We start from the raw sequence: 14,199 nt of genomic DNA, 5'->3' as shown, positions 1-14,199 counted from the left end.
TCCAAAATTGATATCCAAACTTCGCAGATCGCTCAACTTTTATACAAACTAATTAACCCACGAAGGTTGGAAATTCAGGATCTTGAATGTGACAATATAATCAGAGAGAAGGAGAATATTCCAAAATTTGATGAAGTTGAACAATGGGTTGATATTTGATAAGGTACATGTATATAATAACCAATCAAATGAACGTTACGTAAGCGAGAGCATGCATAACCCAATTCATGCAAAGGTATAACAAGTGTTTTGAATCTACGTTGAAAGTTTGATTTTTTTTTCTTGTCTTTGTGTGTGTGGGTTTTCTGATTTTGAAATGTTATTGATGAATTGTAATACCACAAGTACACGAATCTGTGTCACCTGGGAAAATTGATCATTCGAAGGTTGTTTGTTTCTTGTGCTGGGTGGTGGGAGGAGGGGGCGTCAGAGGAGAGAGAAGGAGAGAAAAGACAACGATGCATTGAAAGTCCTAATAGAGACGTGGGGAGAACATTGTGGGACACCCATGAACCATGATGTCTCATGTCTTGGACTTCGATGTTTCTTTTCTTTTGCTCTCCTACCCCCAACCTAGTGTGTTTTTACATTTTTAGATGCTTCCACCACACTACTTTGTTTTTATTTTATTGCCCTTACACTTAGCTTATTTATATGGCATCATCATCTCATGACTTTATAACATTAATATATTGTTGACTTAAATATAATTTTGTTGTTCTTAGTTCATTTGATCTACAATTTTGATTTATTTATTTAAAAATAAATATATTTAATTCTTTTATTTTAAAAAATTTATAATTTTGATTCTTATATTTTAAAAAATTCATAATTTTAATTCAATCTTTAATTTTATTTATGTTTTATTTCTTATATTTTAATTAATTAAATAATTTTCTGGTGGTATATATTTTTAAAAAATAAGTTAGGTCTAGATTTATTTTGACCAATATAAAAAATAGATAAGCAAAATTAAATATTGGACCATAATTATGATTTTTTTTAAAATAACATGAGATCAAATATTTTTATTTAAAATATGAAAATAAAAATTATATATTAAACAAAATATAAGAAACAAAATTAGATTTAAACTTATATTACATGGAATTGGCTCAACTTAGGACCAACATGCTTTACAATAGACAGGTAGGGCAACAACCGTAACATCTATAAAAAGAATTTTGTCCGTCTCAAAATACTTTTATATTTTATATGTTTATGTCTAGGCAATTCTCATATTTGACGGGGGATTAATTAGAACTTCAAGACATTAATTAATATTACAATAACTCACATATATTACTTAATCTATATGCGAATATATTTTTTTTTATTAAAACTCGTATAAACATTTAATAAATATTTGGAACACGGAAATAGATAACAAAAACTCTTTTAAGTCAAAATTTCTGATAAATAAATATGTGTTTATCAAATGTATAAATTTTCACACACACACACGCATATATATATATATATATATATATATATATATATATATATATATATATATATATATATATATATATATATATATATATTAAAAAAACATTATTAAAGAAAATAAATTGTTACAAAAAAAATGTCTCAAGATTACTAGCTCAACGTACGTATCCCTCAAGTCACAGTCTTGCCGATTTTACTTTCTCCTTGAACAAATTAACTCATCACAATTTTTTCTTTAAACATGAAAAAAAACTTCTTTTTGCAAACCATATATTAAAAAAAATAAGGGATGAAAACTATTTTTTAGCCGGTTTAAAACAAAAACTTCAAATAAACATAAGAGGAGTTATATAACATAAATAACTGAACATTCACTTTATTTATTAAAAGTATAAAAGATTATTCACATGGAAAACTACTACATTTCTTAGTCAATCATAAATAGATTAATATTAGAGATTACCCAAATAAGCTTAACCATACAAACAATCTCCACCCAAGTTAGAAAAAAATAAATTTTTAGAAGATAATCAGTAAGTTGTTCATCTTTATTGATAAAAGACACTAAAGAAAAATTTTCTAGCTATGAATGATTTAGCTTCTTCCTCCATCTAATAACACACTTCGGAATATCATCCCCTAGTCCATATTATAGATTTATAGTCAACTTCCAATTTATGTCCCATACATACCACGGAGAATTCAAGAGTGCCATTCATGAAACCTACATTAGCTTTTCTAGAATTAATTAGAATTTTATATTTTATATTAGCTTTTGACAAAATATTACAATTTGTGTCATTATAAGAAACAAACAAATTAGATGGACAACTAAAATATGTCGTGCATCTCCCAAGTTTAAAAATTAGTTATAGTCAACTTTAACATAAGCAAGCTTACCCAATCTTGACCCATCGATATTTTTGCTCCTTATAGAATTAATGCTAACTTGAATGGCATGTTTTGAATGTTACTTTACCATATTGATTAATAATTATGATGTATGCGATATTCTTTGCACCACAATCTATGGTTTTTCCAAGATAAAAAAAAAAAGCTAGTAAATACTACTAAGACTATAAGGTAAGTCATTGGTTGAGGAAACAATTCCATAGTAAATGTTATGTGTTAAGTGAATCTTGGAAACATAAACACTCTTTTTAATACAAATTTTTGTATCTTTTATATTCGAAAAAAAAACTATGTCTCCATTCTTTCATTGGCAATTGCTAGTATATAAAAAATCTAATTGAAATTTTTTAAAATTCTCTAAATTCATTTCCATGCATAACTAAGAACTTCCAAAATAAAATATTAAATATCATAGTGTTTTGTTTTGAAGGAAGAAAGCATCAATGTGGGCCGGTTACAATAATTAAGAGAGTGTAATATCAATCTCATCAAATTTTTTTATATGTTTGATTCAAAAAATTATCATTAAATATAATGATCTAGCCTGATCTTATTAAGATGACTACAAGTAACCCCATGAAATGTCAAGTAACTAAATTACGTATGATACTTTTAAAATCAAATATCATCCGTGGCCTACTTACAAGGTTGATGGAGAGTTACATAGGACTAAGAGTTCACCTTATCTTGAAAAAAAACTTGTAGGAGCACACAATGATATAGGTTTTGGGGTACCATAGAAGACTCTCAATTTTGTTAAAATGATTCTATTACCTTCCAAACAACCCCTAAAATTCGACAAAACAAGTTAACTTCTTCAAAGATCGCATCACCCTTTGACATGTTGGTTCAGTGTCACACTACTTTTTTTTTTTAAAACAGCCAATGTAACAGATAATAAATAGTTGTGAAATATAGGTATAAGAAATACCCATTATACAAGCTATATTCTCTAAACCCACATACAGAGGATTACGTTCATAACCAAAGATAGAAAGAAAAGAAACCAAGAGCCTACAAAATCCAGATAGCTTCAGCTCAACCCATTATAAACATAACAGAGGTTAAGCCCCCCATTCATAAAATGATGTTGTAAATCCTTTAACATATGCCTACATCCATTTCCAAGAAGTCAATGTTATCGAATGAAAGATATGATCTATGTCTGGTTTTCCTTCATTAAACACAACCTCATTTCTTAATAGCCATAATAACCATACAACAGAGATCCACACTAACCACGAGTTCATTCTCTTTTTCAACCCAAATATCATTCCACAATGTTGCCACTAATGAGTTGATGGCTCATTTGGTAACACCATTGAAAAGTCCAACCAATTTTATAGCCTCATCCAGACAACATAAGCAAAGTTGCATGATAGTAACACATGACCAACCGTTTCCACATTTAGCAAGCATACAGGGCAAGCCACACCATTAGTGTCACACCCAATATTTCTATATAAAAAAAAAGGTTAACCCTCGTCTGAACTCTATCGAGCATAATGTTGTGGCTTTCGCATAGACACAACATCAAAATGTATCACATTTTGTAACATAGCAAGGCAAAATAATAGGCAGAGATCATTAGAAGTCTAGTGCAAGTATCCGGCGAGAACAACACTTAATCATTATAATTTACTATACACAATTTCTCAACCACCTATATAAGTATATGGTTTGTACATTTATAATTTCTTTCTCATCAATCACAACTTGCACCATTACACACCAAACATTTATATATTTTCTTTCTCATAAATTCAGAAATGGCTTAAATATTTTTTTAGTCTTTATAATTTAGTATTTTTTTTTTGTTTTACATTCTTGTAAAATTATTATTTTTTTAATCATTGCAAACTATATATTTTTTTATAGTATTTTTTGATATTATTTTTTCAGTATTTAAAGTACTTTAAAACAAAATAAACATAATGTATAAGGAAAAACAATAATTTTTCAAGAACGAAAAAAATATTAAATTACAAGTTAGAAACATATATTATATACAATTTCTAATACATACATACAAGTATATCATATGGGGATGTAGCTCAGATGGTAGAGCGCTCGCTTAGCATGCGAGAGGTACGGGGATCGATACCCCGCATCTCCAGATTCTCATTTTTTTTCATTCATTTTTTCAACAAACCTCCCTCCCAGTCCTAGTCCCAGTCCTCGTACTTGTTCCTCTCCATGATTCATGGAAGACACCCTCAGCCTCAATGTTACTCCTTAAAACAACCGCAACCCTTCTTCCCAAACCTTGTTCCACCATCACCACCCTTGATTCTCTACAATGTGGAACTTTACTCCAATCACTCACCAACTCCAAATCCTTAACTCAAGCCCTACAACTCCACGCTAACGTCACCACCGGCGGCACCCTCAGCCGCAACACCTACCTCGCCACTAAACTCGCTGCGTGCTACGCCGCATGCGGCCACATGCCCTACGCTCAACACATCTTCCACCAAATCGTGCTAAAGAACTCATTCCTCTGGAATTCCATGATCAGGGGCTACGCCTGCAACAACTCTCCATCCAAAGCCCTTGTTTTATACCGCGAAATGCTGCATTTTGGACATAAGCCCGATAATTTCACCTACCCTTTTGTCCTCAAGGCATGTGGGGACCTTTTGCTTCGGGAAATTGGTGGAAAGGTTCATGCTTTGGTGGTGGTCGGTGGGTTGGAAGAGGATGTTTATGTGGGCAACTCGATACTCTCGATGTACTTCAAGTTTGGTGACGTGGCAGCTGCGCGGGTGATGTTTGATAAAATGCCTGTGAGGGACTTGACTTCTTGGAACACTATGATGTCGGGGTTTGTGAAAAATGGGGAGGCAAGGGGTGCTTTTGAGGTTTTTGGGGATATGAGAAGGGATGGTTTTGTGGGAGATGGGATCACCTTGCTTGCACTTTTATCTGCCTGTGGGGATGTTATGGATTTGAAGGCGGGGAGAGAAATTCATGGTTATGTTGTTAGGAATGGTGGGAATAGGAGACTGTGTAATGGGTTTTTGATGAATTCAATTATTTGCATGTACTGCAATTGTGAGTCTATGTCCTTTGCAAGGAATTTGTTTGAAGGGTTGAGAGTGAAGGATGTTGTGTCGTGGAATTCTTTGATTTCAGGGTATGAGAAGTGCGGGGATGCTTTTCTAGTTCTTGAGCTTTTCGGTCGAATGGTTGTAGTTGGTGCAGTGCCTGATGAGGTGACTGTGACTTCTGTGCTTGGGGCTTGTAATCAAATCTCGGCATTGCGATTGGGTGCCAGTGTGCAGTCATATGTTGTTAAGAGGGGTTATGGAGTGAATGTTGCTGTGGGAACGGTGCTTAGTGTTTGATGAGATGCCTGAGAAAATTTTGGCTGCTTGTACGGTTATGGTTACTGGATTTGGAATTCATGGGAGGGGGAGAGAGGCCATCTCCATTTTTTATGAAATGCTAGGTAAAGGTGTGACTTCAGATGAGGGCATTTTCACTGCAGTTTTGTCGGCTTGTAGTCATTATGGATTAGTGGGTGATGGTAAAGAGATATTCTACAAAATGACTAGAGACTACAGCGGGGAGCTAGAGCAACTCATTATTCATGTTTAGTGGATCTACTTGGCAGAGCAGGGTACTTAGCTGAAGCATATGGAGTTATAGAGAATATGAAATTGAAACCTAATGAGGATGTGTGGACTGCTCTTCTTTCTGCTTGCAGATTACATCGGAATGTCAAGTTAGCAGTGATCTCAGCGCAGAAGCTTTTTGAATTGAATCCAGATGGAGTGAGTAGCTATGTTTGCCTTTCCAACACAGAGATGGTGGAAAGATGTTGAAAACGTGAGGGCATTGGTGACAAAAAGGAGATTGAGGAAACCACCTAGTTACAGTTTTGTTGAGCTAAATAAGATGGTTCATCAATTTTTTGTTGGGGATACTTCCCATGAACAGTCGGATGATATTTATGCCAAATTGAAAGACTTGAATGAGCAGCTGAAGAAAGCTGGATACAAGCCTGACACTAGTTTAGTTCTCTACGATGTTGAGGAAGAAATAAAGGAGAAGATGCTTTGGGATCATAGCGAGAGGTTGGCACTTGCTTTTGCTCTTATTAATACTGGTCCAGGGACAACAATCAGAATAACCAAGAATCTTTGTGTGTGTGGAGATTGCCACACGGTAATAAAAATGATTTCTAGGCTCACAAATCGGGAGATTATCATGCGAGATATTTGTAGGTTTCACCATTTTAGAGATGGTTTATGCTCATGCGGTGGATATTGGTGAGCTCATGGAAGTTTGATGAAGTAGTAGATAAAATTCAAAAATGATGAAAATACATAATTTTTGTTCAATGGAAATTTGTTAGCTAGAAGAAGATATTCTATAGAAAATTGATGATTTTTTTATCTGACATGAACATATACCTTAGGATGTTTTGGAATTGCTACAATGCAGCATCACCGTTAGCATTGCAGATGCAACCGGACTATAACTGTAATCTGAAGTGTCATGTTTTGCCTCAATGCACCAATATTAGGATATGTTTTCTCATTATATGACAAGCCCCAGTTTCCTAGTACGTTTACACGTGAAGTGAACTCCCTCCTGGCTGTTGTACCAAGGTTGCCAAACTCACATTCACCAGACACCAAGCCTTAACATTCCAACCACCCTTTTGTCTTGTGCTCAAATAGATGGATATAGTATATTCATTTACTATATCATTTTCTAGATGTGTTTCACTGTGCATCCTAATAGCCATGGCCAAGTAAGTTCTCTAATTCTAATAGTTGTTAACTTGTTATTATGTTTTTCCATACCAACTTTTCTTTTGTACCTTATTCTATTTTAACAGGAAATAAAGTGAAAACAATGTGACATTTTGTAAACTTTTGTGAAAGTAGAAAATGAAAATAGGAAACATATTCATAAACCAAATGCTTCCTAAGTATATAGTATACCTGATTATAGTGACAACAACTGAAGGCCAAAATCATTTTATCCATTCCCTACCTTGACCAACCCGGAAATATTTTACCTGATAGTTTTCAGCAAATGAACGTGAAGCTTTTATTTTAACTAGTCATGTGGTTTTAGTTCTCGTGCAAAAAACTTGTGCAAGACAAGGAATTTAAGAAAATAATGTATTTTAAAGCTTAAATACTTAGCAATGGAATAATCAATATATGATAAAACCCAAATTCCATAAAACTTAATTATTTATGCGTTATTACATATGTATGCGGTATGCCAAAAAATCATTCCTGATATATGACATCAATTTTTTACTTTCCTTTACTTAGAGATCTGTCTAAAGAAGTTAATTATTCTTCTCATATGTTAGATATTTTATTATTTCTAAATCTATTTGTCATGGAAAGCTAACTTGTAATAGGATTTTTTTCCCCGGGTATGGTACTTGTGTTATAATTTACTGTCATTTGGATTGGGCCATATAATTTTTAAAAGATTAAGAATTTTTCACTTCATATGACTTGGTTCAATTCTTTAAACACTTAATCACATTTGGATAATAAGCGTACAAATTATGTGTTGATGTAAGTTGATTCTCGAAATATGCTATGTGAGCAAGTTTCACCAGTTTAGAGATGGAGATTTTGGTATTGCGATATTCATTTGATAAAATAGTTTATTAACTTCGTGATAGGAATACACACATAAAAAGTACACGAGAGTACTTTGTAGATGTTTAGGCAGTGCTACTTCATGGCATTATTATCAGCATTGCAGATTACAGTGGCTGGATGCTTTATTTATATTGGTAGATATTATTTCCAGCAGATTATTTAATTACTCATGGCACCAAATTGGGAAATCAACCATCAACTTTCATGTCTGTCTCTGGAAGCCAGGGGAATGGCAGTGTTGGTTTAGTTGCTTCCAGAAGAACCTCAATGGGAATCTTTGGTGCAGATGGCTTCAATGGTGTTATGGCGTGATTATACTTTTGAGGGTTTGCACAGTAATCCTGCAATTTGAGGGACATGAGTAAGAGGCAACAAGGTAATTATGAAACTTTAGAAAGTTCAAAATATTATCTTTTCAAGTGCATGCATGACGGCTGCTCACCTGATCTGCATGCATCTTTAGCACAAATTTTTTGAATATATTAAAATTTGATTTTTGCAGTAGATCATCTGATAGACGAAGGTATGTTACTCCGAACATGCTTAGTTTTGGAGGGCCATTGTTGTTGACACCTTGCGGTCTTGCATTCAGTATGATTTGGTTGTAAGCTGTGGCATCATACCTTGGAAGTGCATTTTCTCCAGCAACTCTGATGTCTTCTCTCCAACCTCCACTCAATACCTGTGCATGTGTTCATGTTTGGCAATTTAACCGCTATAATACTGCATTTACACTTGGCATCATCTTTAATAAACAGAACAAGCTATAAATTAGACAAAATTGTAATGCATTACCTGCTGAACAAGCTCCTGTGGTCCACTTTTGGCATCTGAGGGTTGCTCTGAGTCCCTCATCTCAAGACATGTAAAGTTCAAAATGGCATGATGGCGAGACAGCATCCTTGCAATGGGGCGGTATCCGTCTCTATCATTAAGGTTGTAATATCCAGCAGTAAGCTCTGCAGCATGATTTTCAACTTTGTACCACCAGTGAATTCCAGATACCTGTTGATCATGGTTTAGAGGCTAATCATCTGACAGAAAATGAAGGGGGCTGTTGATTGAGGTGTTATGAAGTTTACTTTGATTGCTAATTTGACTTTACAGCCCAGGAAAGCTTTGTTGGCTTCATCTAGTATTTGATCACCATGATTCAGCAATTTGTTAGAATACCAGGTCAAGAAGAACTTCCCTTTCTCAGTGACATACGTGCCATTTGATTTGAAGAATCCAGTAGATTCTGGGACATCATTGTACTTGCCTGCGTCATCTGGCAGTTCCCATTCAGGATGGCCAGCCCTTGCTACAGCTGCTTTGAAATCTGCCTTCAAATATTTGTCATAGCACTGCAGAAATTTCATTTTTATGATCCTTTAGGTGTTCAAATAATCAAATCCCAGTTTGGATGAGAAACAATTTCATTTGAAAGCTGAGACCAGGCTCACCTGAAATTCGCCAATACCAGGAAATTCCCATCCTTGGCTTTGTGGATAAGAGGGGTATCTGAGCTCTCCTGCTGGGCCAAGCCCAACTTCAATGTCTATAATAAGTCCAGATTCTAAAAAATCTGACATGTTTTCTCTGAAACTCTTCATGTAGTCACTGTATATCTGCATACAGCAACAACATGCTTTAGTAACCAAGATCATTGTTCTTATAGCTGTACATGTTAGAAGTTTGTAACATATCGAGCCTGTTTCACAGTAAATGATTGTTCAATGACTTCATAGAATGGTTCTGTTTCTCATGTTTTACTATATATAATACTGAATCTGCTGCTTGTTTTATTATTTGATATTATACTGAATCAGTTACTCTTGTTTTTTTAGTATATTAATATCAATAATACTATACTTCTTAATTGTAATGCATGTCATGTTGGCGAAAATTTGATTATCAGGCAGATAAGGTCAACACCTTATGGTCATATGCATTTATCGAAGGCAGATCTACAGATGATCCATTCAACAGTGTGGTCATTTTTTGCTTGGAGATTGAGTTGAAAACACAAACATTAGTTATAAGAAAGTTAATTATGATTTATATAGTTCACCTTAATGGCTGTTCTTCCATGGAATATAGGCTCGTTGTCCACACCAACAGTTAGATATTCCTTGTTCCGGGTTCCTGAGCGGTTGGTGTAGAAGATATCATGATTTGATTCTCCAATGTCAAGCACCCACTGGGGAATTGGGATGTTAACTATATCTCCTACGTTCCCTCCACATTGATGGAATGACATAATAGCTTGCAGTGTCAAGCCACATTCTTGAACCAGCTGAAACAAACTCCTGTAGGCTCTCCAATCATACTGCTTAGGCCCCTTCAGTTCTATGATCCCCCACCACACATCAACCATAACCCCGTCAACACCCGCAGCTCGAAGCTGCAAGAGCTGTTCTTTAAGGCCATCTGGGTCTTCAAAAACATTGTCAACATTGACAACTCCGAGCTAAAAAAAGTTTGAAAGAAAAACAACAAAACAACATTATTAGCATGTGTAGATACAATACAAGTGAAGTTATTTAATTTGTTTTGATGTCTTATGTGCATGACTTACTGGGAGCATCACATAAACTGGAACATAATTTAGTAGCATGTTACTGTCGGAAGTGGCCATCTTGCTGTTTGCGTGGTGTTTTTTAAAAACCTAAGAGAGCTGCAAAGTTCTCTGATATCTAGAATGGTGGTAAAGGAGATGCTATGTAGAACGGTAGAAGTTGATGCTTGTTTGAAGTCACGATACAAGGGCTTTTTATAGAAGAAAAAGAAACAATAATTGTACACCTAACAAAAGAGAAGAGAATAATAACGTGAGGGTGTTGCTAGGTACACCCAGCTTTATTGTTGGTGCACTCAACATTCTTTGAAAATAGCAAAATTGTCCCTGTTAATTTCTTCCCTTACGGATCAATTTGATCTGTAAATCTTAAAAATCAACTTACGGATCAGCTTGATCCGTAAAAGACTTACGGATCAACTTGATCTGTAAAAAATTTACGGATCAACTTGATCCGTAAAAGACTTACGGATCAAGTTAATCAGTAAATTTTAAAAATTAACTTACGAATCAATTTGATCCATAAGGAATATTTCTATCTTTTCGTGGTTAGTGTAGGTGCAGCCGCACTCATAACGTAATAGTAATAATAGGGAACTTGCCGCTGCTAGCTGCATTTTTGGCCCCTTGCACAACAACAAATATCACACTGTGGGTCCGTGAGGCGCGTTATGCTACACACCAAACTGAGAAAAAAACACTGTTACCTTTGATTTTTGTGTATATATTTTATGTAATTGTATCTATAAAAGAAAATGTAAGTAAATGAAAAGATAAAGATTTACATATTTTTTTCATTCATGTAATTTTATATTTTTTATATTTTTATTCTTATATTTTTTTCTGTTTTAATTCTTACAAAATATGTTTATTTTATTTTTTATTCTTAAAACGATTTAGACAATAATTCTTCATTGTTCAAAGTATTTTAAGAAAAAAAAATAAAACAAACATATTTTATAAAAACTAAAACAAAAAAAAGTTACAGGAATAAAAATTAAAAAATTGTTAAATTGCAAGAAAAAAATATTTAAGTCTAAAGATAATAATTGTATAAAATTTCACATACAGTTTTATTTTTTATTTTTTAATGTTCAAAGTAGCAAAATTCAATAATTCTATTATGGTGATATCAAATCCAGAAAACTTATTAAGTAGGACACATCAAGATCAAGCAGCCATTATGCAATCATGAAGAGATAATATTCATAAAATTTACTACTTGGGTCACACAAGATCAAGTGGCCATTGTGCAATCGTACAAACCTTTCATGCACCTTACAATCACTGATCAGTAGCAAGTGGGGAAATGGTTTACTTGATTGGGGGATTCTAAGATTATGGCTACATCATTAACTCTAGACTAAATTATAATTTTAGTTATTTTATAATTTTTAATTTTTGATTTGGTTTTTCTTTTTTTTCATAATTTTAGTTTTTTATTTAAAAAAATTCATAATTTTGATTTTATTCTTAATTTTATATATTTTTTATTTTGATCTAATTAAATCTTAAATTAATATATATATATATATATATAATTAAAGATTGAATTAAAATTATAAATTTTTTAAATAAAAAAATTAAAAACAATAAAAGATTGAAATCACATATGAAATATTATAAGAGAATCAAAATTATAATTTATTCTATTAGGTCTAATATCAGTTATTATTTCTTAATTACATTATTCTATTCATCCTTAAAAAAACATTATTCTATTAATTACTGCTGTCAAAACAATGTCTAAAATGATGAAAAAAAGTCGTAAAGTAAGTGCTATGAATTTTAGCACGTTTATAAATAAACGATGAATGCATGATGTATACACTCATGATCATGATGTGGATTATTTAGTATTTATTATGATATTATCTGCTCTCCCAGTTTTTAATACACACATCTATTAGTTAACACGAGCTACTAACGAACTAAAAATGGGAGCCGTTCATGCTGAGATATAATCTTTATTTTCATAAATAAAGTACTTGTTTTTTTTACAGAAAAAGATTTATTTTATTTCATTCAAAATAGTATAATGAATACAACTTGAAATATGCTCAGACAAATGGATGCTAGCAAAAAATAATGTTATTCCAACTAATTTATGAGCAACATCATTGATTATTTTCTTACAAAATTTCCTGTTGAGCTTGAAATATTACTTAGAATATATCTACACTTCAAATATTTGGAAATCTATGCTTGGCTCCATGAAGCATGTTAACCCATCCACACCACTGGCTTGCAATCCAATTCCAGCACCATGTTCTGATAGTCAAGTTCTTGAATCCATAACTCATACCTTGAAGCAAGCCATACCTGACAAATTCGAAAAAAATTTAAAACTTAATAACCATACCTGATAAATTTCCATAAAAATAAAACAAAATAGAACAATTTAAATTTATAAAACAAATATCAGCAAATAGTTTAATATTTAGAAAGACAAATCAATTTCTTTTGTTGAGGATCAAAAGTGCTGAATATTTTATTAAGAGACAAATGATGAAAAAAATATATCATTCAAACCGTTGGTCCAAGTGAATAAAGCTCAAAATCATATTTAATACGTTAATACAACATATAAATATCATGGCATTCAAACTTGAACTTAGTTTGATAATGTTTAACAAACTAGAAAGGTGAGATATGTCTGTTTTTTTAATGCTTTGTACCTAGGATAAAAAGTTATTGTATAATTTTTTAAAATAATAAAAGGTTAATTTTTTGTTTTGTCTTTATTTGATTAATTTGTATTATCCTATTATCTTTTTAAATCACTCATGAAATAATTTTTTTTATCATATTTAATAAATTTTAAAAAATAAAAAAATCCCAAAAATTTAAGGAGAGTTTTTTCTTTCTCTTTGTCTTTCTTTTTTTTTTGTTAAATATCTTACTGAGTTGTTTGACGGGGTGTTCATGGTTACCGATGTCCATGAACTCAAAAAAATACAATCCAGCCGACACATTTTGATTCATTTTTTATGATTATTTAATACATTTTATTATTTATTTTAGTGTACTTCAACTATGTAACGCACTTGGGTTACACTAAAATAAATAATAAGGTACGTTATATATATATATATATATATATATATATATATTATAAAATATTAGTTAGGATTTCACTTGAAGTAGGATTCTATTAGGTCTTGAAGTCTACAAAGTTGATTAGTGAAGTGTGAACAAATATCAAAATGCATATTTTTATATTCTAAGAAAAAATGACTTGAAAAAGAAAAAGAAAAATCATAACTACTCGAAAAATAATATATCAAAAATGCATTTATGATACAATTATTTGAAAGCTATATATATCAAAATGTCGTTTGAATGGGGTAGCAAACCTAAGCATGTGTCTGGTGGATACTGCAGGATGAGTGTTGTTAGGTACGGGTTTGGAAAGGTATTATAATTATAATTATTAATTAATTTTATCAAATATTTATAATTTAATAAATTAATTTTTCTATTTCAAATTATAAATCATTTTAAAGAGAGAAAAGATTGTTTCAAGATATAAGTCGTTTTACAAAATTAACAGTACGTTTTTCGAAATTATCCTTAATTAATATTTCATATATTAATACAATAGTCTTTTTAATTCTTATGAACTTTTTTTCTAAG

At 32.2% G+C, this 14,199-nt stretch overlaps 2 protein-coding genes and 1 non-coding gene across 3 annotated transcripts; 2 read left to right on the top strand and 1 right to left on the bottom strand.

Annotated features, from left to right (window-relative positions):
• Nucleotides 1–4,404: 4,404 nt before the first annotated feature.
• On the top strand, nucleotides 4,405–4,477 carry TRNAA-AGC. Its single transcript has one exon. It is a non-coding gene; the product is annotated as a tRNA-Ala (tRNA).
• A 109-nt stretch (nucleotides 4,478–4,586) lies between these two features.
• Nucleotides 4,587–5,708, top strand: LOC114416370 (putative pentatricopeptide repeat-containing protein At3g05240). Its single transcript, XM_028381229.1, has one exon. The coding sequence runs from the start codon at nucleotides 4,587–4,589 to the stop codon at nucleotides 5,706–5,708; it is 1,122 nt and encodes a 373-aa protein (XP_028237030.1).
• Nucleotides 5,709–7,979: 2,271 nt separating this feature from the next.
• On the bottom strand, nucleotides 7,980–10,787 carry LOC114417280 (beta-amylase). Its single transcript, XM_028382425.1, has 7 exons — nucleotides 10,564–10,787; nucleotides 10,057–10,455; nucleotides 9,449–9,613; nucleotides 9,086–9,349; nucleotides 8,799–9,008; nucleotides 8,446–8,685; nucleotides 7,980–8,344 (listed from the first exon to the last, which is right to left on the bottom strand). Exons 1-7 carry the CDS (start codon nucleotides 10,621–10,623, stop codon nucleotides 8,192–8,194), a joined length of 1,491 nt encoding a protein of 496 aa, XP_028238226.1. The 5' UTR covers nucleotides 10,624–10,787; the 3' UTR covers nucleotides 7,980–8,191.
• Nucleotides 10,788–14,199: the final 3,412 nt, after the last annotated feature.

This window comes from Glycine soja, chromosome 6 (genome assembly GCF_004193775.1).
Source record: "Glycine soja cultivar W05 chromosome 6, ASM419377v2, whole genome shotgun sequence".
NCBI classification, from domain to species: Eukaryota; Viridiplantae; Streptophyta; class Magnoliopsida; order Fabales; family Fabaceae; genus Glycine; species Glycine soja.
Note: the sequence above shows the minus strand (reverse complement) of the source record. Positions and strands in the feature narration are given on the sequence as shown.